A 23,062-nucleotide genomic window follows, 5' to 3' on the forward strand; every position below is an offset into this window, starting at 1 on the left:
TTTAATTTAGGCTTGGCTGATTTTGCGCCAAGCTGCAAGAGGGTAAAGCACAGGTTAATTCAGTGAAATTTTTTAGTTCACCCTGAAAAGTATTTTGGCTGCTGTTTGTGAAGGGTTCCCCTTCAACCAACAACCCAATTTCTCACACCCATTAACAGAGCTCTGAGTAGGGGGGTGAGGGTTAGAAGGGTTCCCGCAAGCCATGATTGAGGTACGTTGCCAGAAACTACTATACTAGAAAATCTGAATTGAGGTGAATTGGAAGAGGTGTGTGTGGCAGTGTCTGCAGTTGACTACTCGAGGTTTGTCGCAATATTTTGCACAGCGATTACATAACCTGTCTTTGACTTCATTACAAACATTTTATTTTCCCTTTTCTCTGAAATGTTTATCTTTTACAATATTATAGGTTTACATCCTTAGTTTATCAGTGGCTGCATGGCATGATCTTTGCCTTGGAGGAGATCAACAATAACCCTGACCTGCTGCCCAACATCACCCTGGGATTTGGAATTTATGACTCCTGCAGGGCACTGCAGAGGGTGCTCGAGGGAACAACGTGGATGCTGACCGGGCAAGAGGAGACCATAGCAAACTACCGGTGCAAGGAGAAACCACCGCTGGTGGGTGTTGTAGGTGACTCTGGGTCCACACGTTCTATGCTAATGGCTCAGGTTTTAGGGCTGTACAGGATCCCCCAGGTGAGTCTTTTGGTGAATCCTCCTACCTTTAATACGCACTGGACAGTCGATGTCCCCTACTTGATAGGGTCTCGTGCCATGGTGAAGTTTGCTTTTTCTGCAGAAGACAGTTAAACACAAGCATTGGTTTGTGGATTTACCATATTCATGATCAATGATCAATGATCAATATGAGATTCCAGCCTTTTGAATCCCAAGAAGATGTGTCCTGGGTGGGATCCAACAAACTGTTATCCCTGATCCAAGGGTATCAAGAAGTCTGTGCGTTATTGGTTCGAGCAGAAATAAAAATAAGTAATAGTGATAGATGAGTGAGTGTGACGGAGCAATGTTGCACCTGTGTCACTATATGAAAGACTGAGGTAGTAAGAGTGAATGACAGAGACTAAACTACAGATCTACAGTAAATAAGAAGATTACAGAATGTTTGCATGCCGAGCTGCTTGGCCATATGAAATTCCCCCATACTCCTAACTAAATAACCCCTAGCACCCTAAGATGTCTGATTTATTGGATTATCTTAATGGTTAATACTACTACCCCTCCCTTTTGATCTTCCCCTAAAAGTTCCATTCAATGTATTATAGGGTACATTGAACAGATGATTAGTATGGGAAAAGCTACTTGAAATCAAACCACCTTATTGGCTTATTTCAGCAGAAAATGCATTATATTTTCGAAGTGCTTGAAACTAACTTTAGTGGTTCTGATTGGAGATTAAGAAGTGAATTCTCTTTAACAAAAAGTATTATTCTTGTGAACAACTGATTTCCCTTTAGTTTGAAATGGATTCGTATACAGAGCTGAGGTAAAAACAGTTCAACAGTAAACATGTTGGTTTCACTTTCGTCGCTTTGCTTGACACTTTCTGTCAAATATTGGAAAAGTTTATCTTTCCCCAGGACAAGTATCATCTATGCAGTGTCTGCTCCAAGGGCCAGATGTCTGACCATTCCATTTTGAGAGTCGCAAATTGCGACATTTTACAAGTCGCTAATTGCGACATTTTGCGACTCACAATTTGAGACTCACAAAATGGAATGTACAACAGTGTCTCAGACACTGTTTGCGATTCCTAATGGTTTTGCAAATGACATGCCTCATCAATATTCAAGAGATAGGTCGAAATGTGCAGCCCATTGGGAATGGCTAGCACTCGCATGGATGGTGGACTGCTGGGGTCATCAGACCACCATGTATGTGACTGCTTTTCAAAAAAGTAGTTTTTTTAAATGCAGCACATTTTCCTTAAATGAAAATAGAATGCATTTAAAAAAGGAAAATCTATTGTTTCTGTTTCATCTTTTAAGAGTAGTCTGTGGTCCATGGGACCACTGTTCGTAAAAAATATTTTTACATCCATTCATAAAGGGGAAGGTGTCCCCTAGAGACCCCATCCCATAAGCGAGTGGCTTACCTCCTACTTGAAGTAGGTGGTAAACTGTAGGTGTATTGCGACCGCAATTGCAGCCGCAAAACAATCATACATACAAGTGCAACTTGCTATTAGGATGGGATGCCCTTGGCACGCCCCTTACTAACAGAGACTCGCAAACCTTTCTTTAGAGTCAGTAATTGGTCATCGACTTGCAAAATGGGGTTTGTACATTCCACCACACTTTTTAGCGGTCGCAAATGGACCGATTTCCCATTTGCGAGCTATAGGAAGTGTTGTAGATGGGTCCAAAGAGTGTTGGGGAGCAGGTGCACCTATAGGGATAACAACTCCAGGCAAAGTGCTTGTTTGTCTATGGTCACCAGGTAATATTTTGCCTTCCTGCAGCTTTTTTTCTCGCACTCTGTGTCAACAACAGATGAAAACTGAAGACCCAATGCACAAATTCGCTTGCTCAGCTAAGGTCAACTTTGGTGTGCAAATGGCGTGATTTTTAAGTGTGCAAAATGGAGTTTGCAAAAATCAATCCTTTCATTCATAATACAACGGTAAAGGAGTGAATCAGAATCTAGGGGTGAGAACTGGGTGTTACAGGATGAGTATATCTTATAAAGCAGATGATCAATTAAAAAAATGTCAGTTGTTGGTATACACAAACATTTGAACGCACACATTCCAACCATGGATTCGATTGGAGATTTGTTCCTGTCAAGGACACATCCTTCGAATGAGTATGGGAAAAAGTTGCTCCGTAGTTTAAAATATTTTCCATGCAGATAAAATAAATATGTGAGCAAATTCATTTGCACTTGATTGGGGACTTTGCATGTTTAAACATACATGGGTGTAGTAAAGCGTATCATTTTAAGTGACCTCTCCCCCATTGTTTTTGACTTTAGGCATGGTGGTACTTAACAGTACCCTAAACATGATACAAAATTAGCTACCCCTATTGGCATCATTAACATTTTAATAAGGACAAAGTAACATGGAGCCTGGATTTTAACAGTGGCATAAAGTTTAGCATTCACATGTGGACTGCATTGTACATTTATCCCATCCGCATGTGTGAGCATTTCTTCTGGCATGTCGGTGGAGCCCTGAACTGCTGTGAGCCAAAGCTACAGCAGGCCTATGTCAGAACCTAATTTTTACTTTAATGAAGTCACCTATAAGTAGTGCTTTGGAACGCGCAAGGTCTAAGTGATTAATGTAAAAAAATGTGGCATGCTTAAAATGTAGTGTGGTTAGTCAGTGCAGTGGCAGGATGCTAAAGCTCTTTTAACTGAAAAGGTTTAATAGCTATTTCTAAAGAAAAAACCCACTTGTAAATATAACTCACAATTTTAAAAAGACAGATTCGAAAAATGTAAAAACCTTTCTGTGCAAAAACAATCCTAAAATATAATGGGGAATATTATCAAGGCGGGGCGATAGGCAATTTTCCGCTGCCGTTTTCGGCTGCTAAGCGACGAAAAAGCCTATTAGGAAGCTGTCGCTAACAGCAGTTAGCGACAGCTTGTAGGCGATAGCGAGCGGTTTCGGGACCGCTTTGCATGTCAGTGATATTTATAGCTAATGACATCCAAAGTGGGCGTACCCAACCTGTTAGCGACTGAAAGCAGTCGCTAAGATCGCTATCGCCTATTAGCAAGGCAGGCGTAGCGATGGAAATATTCGTGCTAAACGCTAATATCTCCAAATACTAACACCTGCCCAGACCAGTTCTTAGCCATGTCATCCAATGGGAGGTGGATAACATGGCTAAGAGCATTTCGTCGCTAATGTGTGAATATCGCTGTATTCTCAGTGATATTCACGCATATCGCCAGGTATTTTATCACTTTTGAGATAACGTTGCTAATAGCTCGTTATCTCAATACAATCCGGTGATGCTTGGCGATAGAAAAATTGTCGCTAAGCCTATTTAGCGATAATTTTCGCTAGTTGTTGGTAATATGCCCCAATATTCTTTCTCTATGTGTGTTGTGGAATGCATTAAACATAGAAAAAGGAAGTACCAAGGAGAAATAAATATATTTCTCCTTGTTACTCCTGGGCCTGGGTGGTAGACCATTTTGGGGCAATCTAAGGTTTACTAATCTTGATAATTCTTCGATCGTGCCAAAATCCATGGGTGGATGCTTGGAAACACCCATTCTCCACCCATGGAAAGCCTCCCTGATGCAAAATATTGCAAAGCAGCACTATTCATTTTGTTGTGTCAATTTGTATTTACTAAACCACGCTTTGCCTGGCTTAGTGAATCCCAGGTCAGGATTTTTGTTGTCTTGCAATGACTTGCTGCACACAAGGACAACGTAAGATCTTAATGAATTTTAGCTAAGGTTTTTCAACACTCCGAATTTCTGTTGAATAATTTTCATTTCTCTGATCATGCTGATCTTTTGATAAATGTCCTTGATTTTCTTCTACAGGTCAGTTATTTTTCAACGAATCCACTCCTAAGTGACCGGAACCAGTTCCCTTCTTTTTTCCGGACCATCCCTAGCGATGACTTCCAGTCTCGCGGGCTCGCTCAGATGGTGATGCATTTTGGGTGGACCTGGGTGGGTCTCCTGGCTGAAGACAGTGATTACGGTCAACAGGGCATTCAAATAATTAAGCAGGAACTCATGGCAGCTGGTGCTTGCGTTGCTTTCTCTGAGAACATTATCCTCAGCAGGACCGACAGGAACGCCTTTCACATCTCCCAGGTGATTAGAGGTTCGACCGCCACAGCCATTGTGGTCTTTTGCTCAGATACAGATGTGGTCATCATTGTGGATGAGATGGTGAGGCAGAATGTGACTGGCAAGGTTTTCATCGCCAGCGAGAACTGGTCCACATCTGCCCTCTTGTCTGTAAAGAAGTACTCGGGCATCCTCACTGGCACCATTGGGTTTGCCATCCACAGTGGTGAAATGCCAGGATTTGACCAGCATCTCAGAAATGTCAATCCTTCAAAATATGCTGATGATGTTTTCATTCAGGAATTCTGGGAAGATAGTTTTGGATGTGTCTGGTCTGATCATCTGAATCACTTGGGTTCCAGGGTTAGCAACATGAAACTGTGCACAGGACATGAGAATCTGAGCAACCTTCCCACGTTTATCAATGCCACATACCAGGGGATCGCCTACAGCACCTACATGGCAGTATATGCCATCGCCACAGCTTTACAGGATCTGATGGCCTGCAAAAATGATAGAAGTCCTTTCATTCGGAGGAATTGTGCAGATTTAGTGGATTTTGAACCATGGCAAGTAAGAATTTAGGCTGAAGCAGAAATAAAGATTGACATTTTGTTAATTATACATATATTTTCCTAACATTTATTTATGTATTTAAATATTTATTGATTTATTTGAATTATAGTTTCAGGCAGAAACATTTTATAAAGCTGTACATAGCCAAGTAAGAGTGGGGTTGTTAGCATATTTTAGATAACTGCAAAATTGTTCTAAATATGACTCGAGCCTGTTGCATAATAGTAATCGGTGCAGGGCACATATCAAATACTATTTTCATATCTTACTAATGGAACATACAGGCATGACAAGTAGATACAGAACTGGGAAATGGGAGGTTGGCAATCAATAATTCTGATTTGCAGATGATGACCAGGCAGCACTACTTTGAGGAAAAAAGAAAAACCCCTGGTTGCACGAAGTTCTAATTCTAAAGGTAAGCTTCAGAAGGTGGTAGGACCAAATGATACATGGTGATATAGATGTAACTATCAATCAATATCAATAACAACTTTGTTCGGCTTTCATTTGCAATAAAAAAATATAAAAGTCAGACAAATACATGCTTAAAAAGGAAAAATATTTAGTTAATAACATGAAATAAAGAATAAAAGAACTTGCTCTATGTCTGTAGAGTATATCGTTCAGAAACAAGTCTACTTAAAAATGGTAAACGTCCATAAAGTGCCTAGATCTCACTGTTGCTTTTAAAAATCCTACAATAAAAAAGATACAGTCATCCTTCAACATTTGCAGAAACGTAAGTGCTAGCCTAATTTGGCTAAAATTGTTTTTCTTTAAAATGGGAACTAATTAATACTTTCTGGGGACAGCATACAGGTTACATAAAAACATGGAGTGGAGCAGGTCCTATGGAGACTTTACGTCACAGCCATAGGGAGCTAACACTTGACCTCGTGAGGACCCCTTGGGTCTAGCCAGTAATAAATGAAAAAGATTCATCCGGAACCTTGATAATAAAAATTTCTGGTGTGACGACAGGGAACCCATGAGATATGGTTCTGCCAGAGGCAATGTCATTAATGGGATATATGCCCGGACGGTATCTGGGTTAGAGAATAGGACCTCCGGCCCAAGCTGCTCAATCCCCTTTTCAACATAGCAAAGCCAGGGGATGCGAGCCATATTGTCAGTGACAAGGTTTTTTCAAGATCACTTTAGTAAAAGGTAAATCATCATTAAGCCAACATTTTAACCAAAATATTTTGGGGCGCAGGGCCAGAGTGTCCCTTATGTAGGAGACCCCCAATTCCTCATGAACAACCAGATCGAGGGTCCTTGTGGGACACACAATACATTTTTTTAAAACCTGTTTTCCATAACCTGGAGAGATTTTATATTTGCGTGGCCCCAGATCTCACTATAGTAAGTTGCTGTTGCTACGCTTTTAGCTTGATAAACTTGTAGTATGGCTCCTGTCGGCTTCTTCCCCAATTTCGAGGCGAAGTTAAACGTTTCTGCATTGACCCTGGCCAGATCCCCCTTTTTCCTGTGTATCAATAGGTCCCATTTTAATTGGTCATCTAGTAAGACCCCTAGGTAAGAGAAAACACTTGTACTGGGAATTTTATTGTTACCTGATTTAAACTGGAAATTCCTCTTGGTCTGTTTCCCTACTTTCATGACATAGGACTTTGAGTTATTAATGGTTAGGTCCTGGTCAGTCATGAATCCCAAGAAAGCAGTTAAGAGGGTTTGCAGGCCCAGTTCAGTTCTTGATAGTAGGACAGCGTCAACTGCGTAAAGCAGAACAGGAATACCCTGCATCCTACAAAGGGGAAATCGACCCCGGTAGCCAGCAGCACACTTTCTAGGTCGTTAATGTTCAATAAAAATGGCGGTAAGATGCAGCCCTGCCTAACTCCTTTCTTGATATCAATGTCCTTGGTGACCTTTAAATCCTGAGAGTACCTAACATTAGCTGTGGTCGAGGTATGGAGGTCCTCAAGAAAGTTGACAATACTGTCTTCCACCCCCATTGCCCCATGGACTGCCAAAGCTTCGACCTGTTGACACAGTCAAAGGCGGATGACAGATCGATGAAGGCAAGGTGGATTGTATCAGAATGCGCAACTGTGTATTTGCTCAAAACCATGGACAGGTTCAGACATTGGGCAACGGTAGAACGACCCTGCCGAAAGCCATATTGGGCATCCGATAAAATCCTATTCTTATCCGCCCATACAGTTAACCTTTTTAAAAGAACTCGACTCACCACTTTCACCACTGAGTCGATAAGCGAAATAGGTCTATAGCAGTGAGTGCTATTCCTCTTACCCTTTTTAAAAACTGAAACTATAGTGGAGGAAGCCCAGAACCAGGGACATTCGATCTTAGCCGCAGCGTTAAATAAAGACTCTAAGAATGGGGCCCAAAATGAGGGGTCCGATTTAAATAGGTTGGGGGGTATTCTATCGGGGCCTGGAGCTTTGCTAATAGTCAGCCCTAGGATCCCTTCCATGATCTCACTCCTATCGAAGCAGATCACGGCATCCTTTCTCACCCTGGGTTTACTTAGATTGAGCTCAAGCGGGCAGTCAAACATTGATTCGAAATGAAGTACCCACTCCTCCTCTGTGATATGGGCCACCAGGCCATCCCCACCATCCTTATGGAACAGGGGCCCATTCACAGCACTCCAGAACCTAGAGCTATTCCTCAGTGTACTGGAGTCTATTAGCTCTTGCCAGGCTTCTTCCTTTAACGTTCCCCTATGTTTGGGCATGGCTAACTTGTAGTCTGTTCTACATGCTCGCACTTCAGATTGAATTCTCGGTTTGGCCGCCAGAGCTTCCCTCAGCTGCTTAGCTGATTTGGAGCAGTGGGATTCAAACTATCTAGGCCCATAGCAATTCCCCTAATTTTGTTGCTATTCCTTTGTAGGCACCAAGGACTTCGTCCGGGGTAGATTACTCAGATGTGCAAAGTTCCAGGTCATGGGCACAGGATAACTTCAACTTGTTATAAAAGATGTCTGGAGCTATTTGAGACCACTTTAGTCTGCGTTTACCATCTGTTGGTTTCAGTCTGCCACTAGGGGCAGCCCTTCATGGTTCTACAGCTAATGGGCCCGACACATTAATTGATACAGGATTGTGGTGACTAAAATCACTTCCTAAAATGATAGAATCATCACAAAAAGGACTGTAACAACGCTGAGACGAGGATAAAGTCAATGAAAGTTCCTCTCCTGTTCCCTTCAAATGATGGTAAAGGGAACTTGGTAAGTGTGCCGTTCAGAGACATCGTAACCACCATGTCGAAATCATTAAGTATATCGTTCAGCACATCCTCTTGGGGGTGATGTTCAAAGTGAAAACCTGACATACTGGGGGCAGCCTAGCTCAGAAATGCAGGTAAATGTCAGGTTACCACAAGGGTGAATATTAAAATCCCCAGAGACAAGGAGGTTATAAGAACCTGGGCCCATAGATTTTTTGATGAATCCTGCCAAGTTGGTGATGTTACATTCTCCTGGCAAACCGGCCACCAAGTTATAAAAGTTGAGGATTCCCCATCTAGTGTTCCCCCTTTTTGCGGAAAGTGACAGAATTCCCCGATGTGGGGTTGAAATCGCCTGCAATTTACAATCTACAGCCACTGAGATATAAGTAACCAGGCCACCCCTTGGCCTGCCACATGCCGAAGGAGTGGCCGGGACAAATAATGCCTTGTAGCCTTCTAAGAAAAGGTTACAATCCACTGTCCAAGTTTCCTGTAGACTAATTATGGTGTATTGTTTCACAAAACATACCCATTGGGGATTTTGGAATTTATTGGCCAGACCAGCGACATTCCAAGATAAAAAATTGTTGGGCCTCATGTCACCATACATCAAGGCTAGATCCATATGAGGCTGTGAAAATCCGATTGACGGAGGGACAGACGCTACAGGAGCCCGCAGTCAATTGCAATTTTCCAACCTAGATAGAGCTGTGAATCTGTTTCCAGATCCAATGTTAAGGGGCTATAAAACTGTCCCTTACCGTACAGATTGAGCTGGGGTGGGTAGCTGTTGCCGAGGGCCTTGTCTATTCGACCATCCTCCAAGTTGACGTTCCCTGAAGCCTGGCTCTGGTATCTCCCTACAGCGGGCTGGGTTATAAAAGTAACCCAGTGGGAGAGTCTTGATAACAGAGCCCGTTGGTGGTTTAAAACTATTATCCCTGGATAAAATGCACTCAGCCGTGTAAGGGTTGTCAAAATTTACAATGACGCAATCCCCACTGTCCATTTTACGTGAGCTCCCTATCCAGTTGACCCTGCATGCCATTAAAATATTTTTAGATACACAATGACCCAAAGTAGTGATATGAGAGAACCAGTGAGTCAGTTTGTTCTTTAATTGTACAAAATATTTATTAACCCCGGTTGTGAGCGGGGGTATGTTCCCTAGTACCACTACGCATGGAGGTTTATTGTTGGGAGATTCTGGCTATAATTATCCCGTCTCTCAAGCCCCTTTTCCCTGTGGGACCAGAGCGATCCTTCTCTTCTGAGGGGCTGGCAGGAAATAGCCCCATGTCAGGGCCACTAGGCCCGTTAGTATTACCTCTGGTCTTTTTTTGTGCCTCATCGTTGCCTGTAATTCTTGTAGTAGCCCCTCCCTCTGCCCCCTCCCTGGTATCTCCCTTTCCAATCCTTGCTGTATCAGCTATGTTAATGGGTGGACTCATTGCCAGGGTGGGCAGAGGGTTGCAACTGGTAATTCCCTCTAGTTGGGATAGCCTCTCTTCTAATGCACTTATTTTTTTTAAATATAGGGTCTAATAACGTGGATAGCATGGTTTCTAGCCTTATCCAGAAGTTCCCATCCTCGGCGGCCATAGATAATTGTTCTACGGTGGTCTGGTACATAGAGGGTAAAGTGCCCTCACTATCAACACTTATGTTTGGGACAGGTAGAGAGGGCCTGCCATGGGAACCCTGAGCCAACTTTGAATTAGTACACCCCTTTTTGTGGGGGGGTGGAGAAATCGTTGTTGCTGGCTGATTTAAGCTTAGCCAACTGCCCTCTAGTGGTTGCCTTAGGTTTCACTGGGGTGGGTTCATGCTCTATTGGGGGACATGGATCCAAATTTATCGTAATAGTAAGGATGGGCTTAAACTATCTGTAGGCGCAACCTGGCTATTTGACAAAGGGGGGCCGGGAAATACTGGAGTTAGGGAAAGTCTACCCATTGGGGACTGTGGGTCTAAAGAAAGTCTACGTTCCGTCATTTGGATTTCATGCATAAGGGCGGATTCTGCCCTCAAAATGAAGGCATCTAATGTACTGACCACACTTTTCCCAGTGGTCACTTTCCGCCTACTCATGACAATTGTACAGTAAGCGCCTTAAAAAATACTGCAAACCAACAGGAATAATAGCCCTCTAAGTTATTAGCCAATAACTTAATATAGTGTACAACAGGAAAAAAGTGCAGCGTGCAGTGTGCAAAGATGCAGGTCAGGGCAGGGGTGCATTGTACTAAAATGACTAAAACAGGGAATCCAGACAACCGTAATTACAATCCTTACAAGATACAATAAAAAGTGATCAGCAGCAAATGGTAAAAACTCCAAGTAAGAAGGATGATGCAAAAGTGCAAGTGCAATACAAAGTCTTGGCACGCAGGACAAAGTCTGTAGACTGATAGAAGTTGCAGTAGTAAATATAGTATGAATGAGCAAGTCACGACTCGTTCCACACTGCGCAGAGTGTTTCACCTGGTAAACACCACTAAGCAACTCTACCTCCCAGTAGGATAATTTCAATATCACTTAACAGTACCTGGGAGTGAATCCAAGATGGTAGATGAAAAGGGGATGGCCCTGCCGTGCCTCTTCCTGGCAATGACGGGCTTCGCCCGGGCACGCCTGCATGCATCCCGCGGTGCGGGAGACCTGGATGCATTTTATCCAGACTCCGAGCGCGATTTCCAGCACTTCACGTCAGGCGCCACTGAGGGATGCTGGAAAATGTTGTCTGCTCCAGCCGCTCCCCTCACGGCGAGCGGGCAGGCAGAGCGCTGAAGGCAGCCGTTTCCCTCACGGCGGATTGGGAGGAAGAGCAGCAACCCAGGTCGTTCCCTTCACGGCAGAGCAGCTGGGGTGAGTAGTCTTTGAGGTGCATCCTCATAACTATAAAGTCAACGTTGATGGATCTTTGATTTCAAGTAGGTGTCTACTTGGATAGTAGAGATAGGTTGAAGCCAGGTCATTCACAGCTTTGGAAACAAGTGTCAGTCGCTTGTGTAGTCCACAGTTATTGGGGGAAAGTCAGCTGACGTGGAGGCAGAGGTTGAAGTATGCTTGGGTTAGTTGTACATATTTCGGGCAACAACATTTACAATCTTATCTTGGAGGCAATCTAGAAGATTATTACAGTAGTCCAGTATTAGTTGTATAGCTGTTTGACTGTGCTAAATAGTATATTTGAACCTATCTAAAATATATTAAGGTATTAAAATTATCCTGTTGTAGCTGTGTTGGTAATAATGGTCTCCATTGGAATGGATTTTCTGAAAAGAACAGGGTTACTGGCTGTTGAGATGAATTTTAGCACATCAAGGTAAAGTGGATGCCATCCGTTAGAGAAGTTCCAGGTGTTGGTGACAGAAAGAATAGGACCTTGTTGTAAAGGGGAAGCATATTAATATGGTTTCCAATGTCTAAATGGAGACGCAGTTTGTACCGCATTACTGTAGGTGGGGGGTAAAGTTGTAAAACAGAAAACAATGGATAGTGTCATCTTAAAGGTAATATGTGAGATGAACAAAGGAGAGGGTGTCTGACACAGACCAGTGGGAGGGCCATTGATACAGGGTTAGGAATGACTTCTTTAAGTGTCAGAAATCTGAATGGGAGATTGGAGAGAAAAGGGAAGACTTTTTTTGTGCTAGGTCATGATGGTTAGTTAGTGTGGTCAAGAGAAAGAAGAGAAGAGGGGTCTTTAGTGTTGAAGGTTATCATGGCATTGAAACTGACGAACATTGTTTTTTCCATTTGCATACATCTCACCCCATATTGAGGATTTTGGGCTGTGAGTGGGTCCCAAAGTGTCCTTCCTTGCCTGAATGCAATAATGAGTTAGCAATAGTTAATAATGGAGGCAGGGTCCAGCCACTGAAATAACTTATATATTGTGTGTATGAGAACATCCTCCTCTAGGGAGAGTGAAGGTAGAACTATTGGCAAACTTGGTAGGGGGGAAACTAAGGAACCAAGGGGAGGGGAAGGGATATAGTAGGGCCTGCTAACCTGGGACTAGAGTGTCATCTTCTGAGGCAGTGGGGTAATGGCCGGATCTAGGTGGGTGGGGGAGGGAAGGTCTTCTAACACACCCATGTAGTGAAAGGATATATCCAGTGACTACAACCCTGGAGGGATTCAAGGACAGTGGTTCGCTGATCTAGTAGCATGTGGAGGGAGAATTGTCATGTTCTTTGTAAATTGGGATAGGAGTGTATCCCACTTGTGGGCTACAAGTCATCTGCATAGGCCCTTATTCCCCTCTCTGTGCCGGGCTGCCACCTCTGCCTCAGCCCATCACCTGAGGTTCCGTGACAATTGTAAGTGGTGTTTTCGACTCGCACGAATATAGTCGAGTCTGGTATCTATGAACTGCAAATGACGAGTTTAGTAAGTGTGCGCAGTTTCGCTGTGCTAGCTTAAACCGTTCATTTGTTATATGGGTTTTTCATCTGTACCCACGGGTTCCATCTTAGATACGGCATCCATTTTGTCTCTTGCCCTCAAGTAGCCAGCGAACGGACGTTGTCCGCTTCGCGACCCTGGGACTCCCAAGATATTTGCGGAAGACACATGTTCTTTGTAAGTGTCTTTATGACGAGGGGGATGCTACTGTAAGGCAGATGACGCCGCATGAGGCTCATCTTGCCGCACGGGCTTATTGTCTCAGCCGTGCATCTCATTAGGCACGTCCCTTTGATGCCTGCATCTCGTGTTTCCCGTTACCTCCCCTTTTACACCCTTTCCGATCTCCCCACTGTCTCCGTCTTCCTCTACACCTGTCCTTGTTCCTATTTCGATCTGTTTTACTGCTGATTGGAATTTGCTAATGGTGGGAAGATGGGATTTTACAGTTGGGAACCGCCAAATGTTTCCGCACTTATGTTTCGGACCTCATGTGTTTCAAAGTGACCAAAGCGACCCCCCGGGGAATAATTGTGAGAACCAGGTTGTAAACTTTTGTGTTCAAATGTTATCCTATGGGTAAAAACTGTATAAAAGGAGCGATCCACAGAACCAATTTGAAGCAGTCTCCCCAAGTTGCACGCTGTGTACTTGTTGTGACTTCTGTGTTCCCTGCAGCAAATAAACCTTGAATCTTTGACGCCGAAGGAAGTGTCCCGTGTCTCTGTGACTTGTACGCCGGAGCAGGTTACCCACGAAGGTTTCAGGTGTTGTGCCCTGGCACCGCTGGGTCCTACAGAACCCAGTCCTTCAGTTGGCGCCCAACGTAGGGCTGCATCAGTGGTACCGGTCCAAGCCCGACGATCGTGAGGAACTTCGTGTGAAATCTCCGAGGGAAGGTGCACTCCGCTTCATCGATCCTGTTGTCGAAATAAGTGGCCCGAAGACTTTTCCCGCGAAGATTCCCGCCTCCTGACGGCTGCGACGGACTGCTGCCCTGACTGTAGACCTGTTTTGGCGCCTGGCGTAGACCTTGGTATAGCGAGACGATTGACGGGCCTTCCTGGTGACGCCATCGATTTTTGAGTTAAGTATTTGTGGGTCGCTCCCATAGTTCTTGGTTGTTGACACTTTAGCGAGTGTTTTTGTTGTTAACGCTGTGTGAGTGTTTTTGTCGGTGACACTTTGCTAGCGTACTTTGTTGTGTTGTTTGACGACTGCAGCCGCCAAAGACCGAGGGTTTTGTTCGTTGCTGGGACTTGGTAAATCCCGTAACCCTTGAAGTTTGTGAAACTCGGCTAGTGTGCAAGATGCCTGGTCGAGGTACTTTGTTTAGTTGTTTCAGACCTTGTGGTGCGGATTCCCGACTGGAGGACTCGTGTCCGATACCTCCGGTTGGAACTCCCACTTATGAACTATATAGTAAACATGGACTAGGTCCGATTACCTTTAACGATTATTGGATTAAATATACAAAGAAGGACGGCGACCTTCGTTGGCCACCTCACGGTAGCTTCGAGGCGTCAATCTTAGATAATCTAGAAATGAAGTTGTTCGAACGAAAATCAAGGCCGGCCATGTTTGATGCCTTTCGGTTGTGGCGCAAAGAAGCCCGGCAGAAAGAAATCAGACAGAATAAACGTAATCAGCGAGATAATGTTGCTACCATAGTGAAGAAAGCAGAGCAGTTTCAGCGTGATAAGGAGGTTAAGGATAAGGAAGTGTTTGACAGACTACAGCGTATGACCATAGATAAATGCTATCCTGCTTTGCCTACGGAGTCGGACAAGAAGGAAGAGGTAGTTGAGGATCCTTTAATGTCCTATCTTATGAAGTCGCCACCTCCGTACGTACAGGGTACCGCAGCTCCTGTGGTCCCTGCCGTACCTGTTCTTCCACCTATTCCTCCTCCACCTGTTCCTCAACTTGCACCCGTTCTTCCGACTGTTCCCGCTCCTTTGTCTGTTTCTATTCCTACTGCTCCTCCACTTCCTCATACTCCTGCTCCCGCTACTGCTCCTGTTTTGTTAACCCCTGCTGTCGCTACTGTTTCTACTCCTTCTCTTGTTAGCCCTGTGTCTTATTCTTCTCCCTCTACCCGTAGCCGCAATTCTCCCCTTGCGGCTAGCTTCTTTCATTCGCTCGGACCTGTTCAGGGGTCCGCTGGTTCCGGTGGTCCTCAAAGACGTAGTCAGCTTCCTGGAAACAGAGAACGCGTTGCGCTATATAATATGGCGATGGGTTGGATGGTAAATCCGCAGAGAAATCCACCACGTGTTGTCCTCGAAACGTTTTGTCAATTCAATATACCAACCCAGAGATACGTGTTTGATGAAATGTGTAAGTTCCTTCATGATCAGATAGCGGCCGATGCGCCTGACGAGGTGCTGACCGCCCTGTCTGAACTTCGGCTTCAGTTTTCAACTGGACTGATAGTAGATACTAATGTCCGACGTGCTATTGAGCGGTTACTATCTTTTCGTCCCGCTCCGATACCTTATGCATTGTTCGTCGAGGATATTGAACACCAACCAGATGAGTCTGGCCAATATCCCATGCGAGAGGTTCCACCGGTTTGGATGCCAGGTAACCCCGCAGCTGCCCCTCCGGTCCCACCGTATTTTCAGAGAGTATGGATACATCTCCCGTGGAAAAGATCGGAAGTGTTACAGGTGAAGCAATCATTGCCTGACCCTCGCAAGAATCCTGCAGGGTATTACAAAGAATTATCGCAGCTCGTAGATGCTACGATTATGAATCTTGCCGATATCGACATGTTGTTTGGCAATGTCGTACCGCAACCTGTATGGGCTAAGATTCGCCAGCAAGATCACGCAAATGAATTAGGTGGTGATTGGGCGGCCATCTTGGCGGCAGATGCTTTACAATCTGGTGGAGCTAAACCTGAGCAGTTGATTGCTGCCCTTCCCCAAAGAATAATAACGTTAATGAAGACTCTTATGCCAGCTATGAGGGTGAACTGGGACAAATTGTCAGCCTGTAAGCAAAAGAAAGATGAGAGTGTTTCCGACTTCTTTACGAGGTTCGAGGAAGCATTCATTGACCATAGTGGTCAGGATATGGGTACTGAGGGTGGACAAAGGTTGTTTGTGGATAAATTTGTTTCAAACTTATTGCCCGATTTGAGCAATAAATTAAAGAATTCGGAAAGTGCATGGGCCGTTTCTACCTCTGCTCAGATATTGGCTACGGCACAATATTATGAGAATAGGGAGAAAGAGGAGAACGACCGTGCTGATAAAAAGACGAAGGAGCTAAAAACTAAAGTGTTGCTTCAACAAGCATATCCTCCGCGGTCAAATCAGAACAATTCACAACAGAATAGATCGCAGTCGCAATCGAATCGATCGCAGCCGCGTAATGATTCCTCCTCCCAAAGATCATCGTTGGGGTACAATCAATGTGCTTATTGTAGACAGGAGGGACACATTAAATTCAATTGCCCTGTTTTAAATGAACGGAATAGTGGTACTTCATCCAAAGGAGGTCGTGGTGGTTCGCAGCAGGCGTCACGTGGTAGAGGTCGTGGTGCTCAGAACGATCGCTCAGATAACTCATCTAATTCTAATAACTGTTTCGATCAACGTGGATCGTCGCAAGGACGATCTGCGCAGTACAATGTAGACGATTATTACGTCGATCAGGGGACTGACGACAGTAATTACTAGGACAGCCAAAGACAAGGAGAGGGAGTGGTATCAGTTCCGGTTGATCAGAGAGGGCCTTACGTCGCAGTTGCTACATCGGGCGTCGTTGAGCCTTTTCTGTTGGACACTGGTGCAGCGAAAAGTTCTATCATGCATTCGAAACTCCCTGGCGCACCTTTGTCTGGCTTAACAAATGTTTCCGTTGGATTCTCTGGCGCCCCTGTTAGCAATCCAGTTTCACGCCCTTTGCCCCTTAAAATTGGGCCACGTGAGCTAGAAGCTCCGTTGATTTTAACCACGGGTTGTGGCGAGAATCTTTTGGGCCTGGATTTGCTTAAACGTTTGTACGCAACTTTGTATTGTTCTCCTGCGGGTGTAAAGCTTACGTTAGGAGAGAGGGTTGTCTCTCCTATGTACTTGTCTCTTGATAAGCTTCCACCGGAATTGAGTTCTTTTCCTGCGTCTTTGTGGGCGACGGGTCCAAATGACGTGGGCCTACTTGATATCTCTCCTTATGTTGTTCAGTTGAAATCTAATGTGCGATTGCCACGTATTCCCCAGTATCGTATCTCCCTTGATGGTGAACGAGCGCTGTTGGCGATCATCTATGATTTGATCGAGAAAGATGTTATTGAAGAGACTCGGGGAAACGTGTGCAATAGCCCTGTACTGCCTATTCTTAAACGCTCAGATCCTACAAAACCGCCTGTTTATCGTTTTGTTATCGATTTACGGGAGGTGAATAAAATTGTGGTTCCTCAATTCCCTGTTGTGCCTGACATCACGGCGCTCCTGACTCTGATTCCAGCTACTGCATCATGGTTTTCGGTGATTGATTTGAAAAATGCGTTTTTCAGCATCCCGATTGCCGAAGAGAGCAGGGACCTTTTCGGTTTCTCTCTCGGTGGACGAAGCTTCCGGTTCAAACGCGCTCCTCAGGGCTACTGTGAAAGTCCATCGATTTACAGTCAAGCCTTGAAGGGTCAACTGGATGCGTTTCGGTTGCCGGTTGGTGCGGCTTTGATCCAATACGTCGATGACTTATTGGTGGCTGCCGATACTCAGGACATTTGCAAACTTGCTACGTTGTCATTGCTGCAACATCTCTGTGAGTTGAATCATAAGGTGTCCCCTTCTAAACTCCAATATTGTTGTCAAGAAGTAACCTATCTAGGTCACTTATTGTCAAAGGAGGGAAGGAGATTGACCCCAGAGAGAATTGCAGCGATTGCGCGAATGGCTGTGCCAAAAACCCAAAGAGATGTGCGTGCCTTTCTAGGTATCACGTCATACTGCAGGCAGTGGATTCCTAATTTTTCATTGCTAGCGAAACCATTGGTGGCTCTTACGTGCAAGGATGTTTCGACTCCTTTACCATGGACGGAAGAATGTCAGAAAAGTTTTTCTGAACTACGTGATTCATTGTGTTCGGCTCCTGTGTTAGGTACTCCTGACTATAGCAAGCCGTTTACATTATATGTTCACGAGAGAGAAGGTTGTGCTTTGAGTGTCTTGACGCAACCTTTTGGTGGTAAGCAGCGTCCATGTGCATATTTTTCCTCGACCTTGGACCCAGTAGCTAGAGCATTGCCGAGTTGTTTGAGAGCAACTGCGGCAGCTGCGGTCTCCATCCGACAATCAGCAGGATTGGTCATGGATAATATGCTTACGGTGATGGTTCCGCATGCAGTCGATACTCTTTTGAATCGAACGAAAACTCAGCACTTGACGAGTGCGAGGTTGTCTGGGTACGAGTTGACGTTATTGGCAAGCCATATTCAGATAAAACGTTGTAATGTCTTAAATCCGGCAACTTTGTTACCAATTAACACAGAGTCAGATGAAGTAGCAGAACATGACTGCTACTTGAGGACTGAAGAGGAAACAAAAGGTCGAGTGGACCTTAAAAACACCCCATTGGAAGATCCGGATGGCACTCTGTATGTGGATGGGTCATGTTTTAAGTTGCCGAATGGCGATGTGACTACTGCTTATGCTGTTGTAACATTGAATACTGTTGTTGAGACTGCAAGATTGAATCAGAATTCTGCCCAAGCTGCGGAGCTGATTGCTCTTACTAGAGCGTGTGTGTTAGCGAAAGGGAAACGTGTGAATGTGTACACCGACAGCCAATACGCTTTTGGTGTAGCGCATAGTTTTGGACGATTATGGCGAGAGAGAGGTTTCTTGACGTCGCACGGTACGAAGATTCAGCATGGCCAGCTTGTGAATGATCTTTTGGATGCATTGACGTTGCCTACGCAAGTTGCGATTGTTAAATGTAGTGCGCATCGTAAGGTGACGGATGATGTTGGTCGTGGTAACGCGTTTGCAGATGAGATTGCTAAGGAGACTGCCCGGAACCTTAGCACTCGGATGTATGTGACGAGTTCGGTTAGGTGGCCTACAGAATCGAGCATGTGTGAGGACACTATCGAAAGTGTGAAAGAAATTCAGAATGAGGCCACCGAGACTGAAAAGATGAAGTGGAAAGAAAGTATGGGAAAGTTGGATGCGAGTGGTTGTTGGATTGATTTGTCAGATCAGAAAAGATGGTTGTTGCCTGATGCGTATGTACTGGCCGTTGTGACAATGGCACATGGGTTAGCACATATTAGCGTGAAAGGCATTTGTAAATTGTTGTCGCCTGTGTGGAAGAATGATGGAATTACGAAATGTGCTGAACGATTGGTGAAGAATTGTATGGTGTGTATGATGTACAATCCTGGCAAAGGAACCCCAACTCCTCCTGGCAGTTTTGCTCCTCCTTCGTATCCCTTTGAGGTGATTCAATTGGACTTCATCCATATGGAGCGATGCAATAACCTGAAATACGTTTTAGTTGTGGTTTGCGCATTCTCCCGATGGATTGAGGCCTATCCTCTCAAAGACAATACTGCTTTGTCTACTGCAAAAATCCTATTGAAGGAATATTTTCCTCGGTATGGAATGCCTAGAGTCGTGTGGTCAGATAACGGAAGTGAGTTTGTTGGAAGTGTGATGAAGAGTGTGTGTAAGGGCCTTGGAATTAATCAGAAATTCCACAGCGCCAATCATCCCCAGTCAGCTGGATTGGTTGAAGGGTACAACGGCACCCTTAAACTAAAGCTAGCGAAGATTCAGGCTACGACTGATCTTTCGTGGCCTGACGCTTTGCCCTTAGCATTACTGTCAACTAGGGCGACTGTACACTCCCGAATAGGGCTTAGTCCCTACGAAATAGTGTTCGGCCGTCCTGCGAATGTGTGGGGGGTTCCTAGGCCAGGAATGTTTTCTGATCTTGAGTATCCAATGTTGATTGACTATTTACATGACTTGACTGCTAAACTGAGGTTAATTCACCAACAGGTTTACGACGCATTGCCGACGCAGACGGAGGGTCCAGGCCACCAGCTCCAGCCTGGAGACTGGGTGGTGACACGCAACTTTTCACGCAAGAATAATCTGGACCCGAGGTTCACCGGACCTTACCAGGTGCTCCTGGCCACGAGGACTGCCGTTCGTCTTGAGGGGCGTAAAAATTGGGTGCATGCCACCCATACGAAGCGAGTCCCCATCCCTTTGCCGGCAGACCCGTGGGTAAGGAAAGGCATTGCGTCAACAGAAACAGAAACATCGCCGGCGTTTGTACCTTTCAGCGACGGGCAGCCTGTTGGAGAATCCTCAGCGCAGCAGAAAGACACTGTTGAACAATTGTCAGCAAAAGACTCAAGACCAGAACAATCGACTGATCAGCAGGACGCTGTCTCCTCAACGGATCCTTTGTTTGACGAGCAGACACGTCTTGGGAAAACCCGATACTTTTTGCGATCTCGCACTAAGGACAAATAAAAGATTCTGTTTTGTTGTATTGACAACTGCATAATCCCATTTTCCGTGATCAGTTTTGAACATTCGTATCACTGTGATTTTTTTATACATATATATATATTGAGCTTCCTCCCTTGTATCTTTTCACTTCTACAGCCGAGAGACTTTGTGTTTGTATATACATATTGTGTGCTGAAGGCCGTAGGGCCGCGCGCGTACTTCCTTCTGGATAGTAGGTCTTGACGCTAGGTTAAAGGCCGTCGGTTCCTAGGAACTCCTGGGGATTGACTATTGCTACACAGAACGAAGTGCGTCAAGAAACGTTGCGGACAGTCGTAGGGAATGGCATTCTCGAAGTTGAATGATTTGGAGGGAGCTAAGGCGCACCGACTCAAGCTGCAGCAACTCAGTCGTACCAAATGTTTCATATTCCAACTGTTTGTGTTATTTTTGACTGCTTCTGCATTATTGGCGGGTGGGGTGTACTATACGATGTCTTACTTCTTACCTGCTACACCTACTCCTACTCCTTACCCTAATCTTACCTCTACTGCTTCTCCCCATTCCTTTCATATGTTACCGGAACACGAGCAGGCTAGACGTGTAGAATTCCGCAACAATTCCTTTATTCAGCTCCTTCACCAGCATCAGTTAGTGGTTAACACTACTAATTGTTGGGTGTGTGGGTTGATGCCACATACTACGGATAAGGGAATTCCATATCTGGTGTTACCGTATAGTTCCCAAGGGTCAGCTCGAGCATTCCAAACAATGTTTCGAAGCGCACTGGGTTTCCACCCCATTCGAGAACCACGTTCCCCCTACTCTGGTCCTACCTCGTATCAAAAACCTTTGTCGATAGCAATAGAGGATTTAGATAGTGATATCTATGATCCCTCGCTTATTCCTGAAGAAGAGGTACAAGCCTATAGAGTCCTAAGTAGAGGTGAATATAGTGTGTTCACTAGCGAAAAGCAGCTTAAAAGCTCGCCTCCAATATGGGTCGTACCCCACACTGGTAATTATTGTCTTATGGGTCGTGGTCGAAGATCGCAAGCCCGACTCGGAGCAAGTGCTTGCACTGAAAATTACATTTTGCCGATGTCCTCGTCCCCTGTGTTCCTGGCTGCCAAGGGTACATACTTTATCTGTTATGATCGTGCATATGCATGGTTGCCCGCTGACTTCATGGGCTCATGCTTCATTGCAAATCTGTTGCCTCCGACGTTCACTGTAGACGCCGATTATCACAAGACTAGAGTTGTGCGAGGCGTAATTAGCGAAGAGGATACTGCCGGTCAAGAGGCAGGAGACTTTTTCAAGGGTTTCCTCCCGTTTTGGGGACCTATGGTTAACAGTAGGAACCTGAGACAGTTGACTCGAGTGGTAGAATCGACAGCTAATATTACTGCCAGTGCCCTTGGTAATATCACCACAGAACTTCAGGCGGAGAGACTTATGACGTTACAAAACCGTATGGTTTTGGATGTCATCTTAGCAGATCGCGGTGGGGTATGTAAGGTGATCCATTCGAGCTGCTGCATTTTCATTCCAGATAATGCTCCAACTGTCTATCAAGCCATCTCGAGGTTGCATAAGATCTCTGAATCCATACACGTGGATGTAGGGGATTGGACGCTGCAGGGGTGGTTTTGGGGCCTGATGTCGACTTGGGGTTGGAAAATTCTGATGATCATCGGAGTTGTGGTAGTGTTCCTGTTCACGTGTTGCCTTTGTGTGCAGTGTGGTCCTGCCTTATGTGGCCTCTGTGCTACAACGTGTATGAGACAACCATCTGTTACCAAGGGGACTCAGTTGGACAGAGCTATGCTACAGCAACATCTCGATGGTCTGATGAATATCGAATATGAATCCGACTAGTGCTTGCCTACATGAGGGCAAAAGGAGCGTCTGAGGTTCCGTGACAATTGTAAGTGGTGTTTTCGACTCGCACGAATATAGTCGAGTCTGGTATCTATGAACCGCAAATGACGAGTTTAGTAAGTGTGCGCAGTTTCGCTGTGCTAGCTTAAACCGTTCATTTGTTATATGGGTTTTTCATCTGTACCCACGGGTTCCATCTTAGATACGGCATCCATTTTGTCTCTTGCCCTCAAGTAGCCAGCGAACGGACGTTGTCCGCTTCGCGACCCTGGGACTCCCAAGATATTTGCGGAAGACACATGTTCTTTGTAAGTGTCTTTATGACGAGGGGGATGCTACTGTAAGGCAGATGACGCCGCATGAGGCTCATCTTGCCGCACGGGCTTATTGTCTCAGCCGTGCATTTCATTAGGCACGTCCCTTTGATGCCTGCATCTCGTGTTTCCCGTTACCTCCCCTTTTACACCCTTTCCGATCTCCCCACTGTCTCCGTCTTCCTCTACACCTGTCCTTGTTCCTATTTCGATCTGTTTTACTGCTGATTGGAATTTGCTAATGGTGGGAAGATGGGATTTTACAGTTGGGAACCGCCAAATGTTTCCGCACTTATGTTTCGGACCTCATGTGTTTCAAAGTGACCAAAGCGACCCCCCGGGGAATAATTGTGAGAACCGGGTTGTAAACTTTTGTGTT

General features: G+C 45.1%; 1 protein-coding gene across 1 annotated transcript in view; it reads left to right on the top strand.

The window, feature by feature from the left end:
• Nucleotides 1-409: 409 nt before the first annotated feature.
• The window catches only part of LOC147666000 (extracellular calcium-sensing receptor-like), a gene marked incomplete at its 5' end in the record, with an annotated part of 50,578 nt that continues 27,925 nt past the window's right edge, over nucleotides 410-23,062 (top strand). The window contains 2 exons of the mRNA XM_086949334.1: nucleotides 410-701; nucleotides 4,536-5,363. Of these exons, the coding sequence (XP_086805460.1) occupies nucleotides 410-701; nucleotides 4,536-5,363 (1,120 nt within the window). The remainder of the gene's footprint in view (nucleotides 702-4,535; nucleotides 5,364-23,062) is intronic.

The sequence above is a fragment of the Lissotriton vulgaris genome, unplaced genomic scaffold, assembly GCF_964263255.1.
Source record: "Lissotriton vulgaris unplaced genomic scaffold, aLisVul1.2 SCAFFOLD_3231, whole genome shotgun sequence".
NCBI lineage: Eukaryota > Metazoa > Chordata > Amphibia > Caudata > Salamandridae > Lissotriton > Lissotriton vulgaris.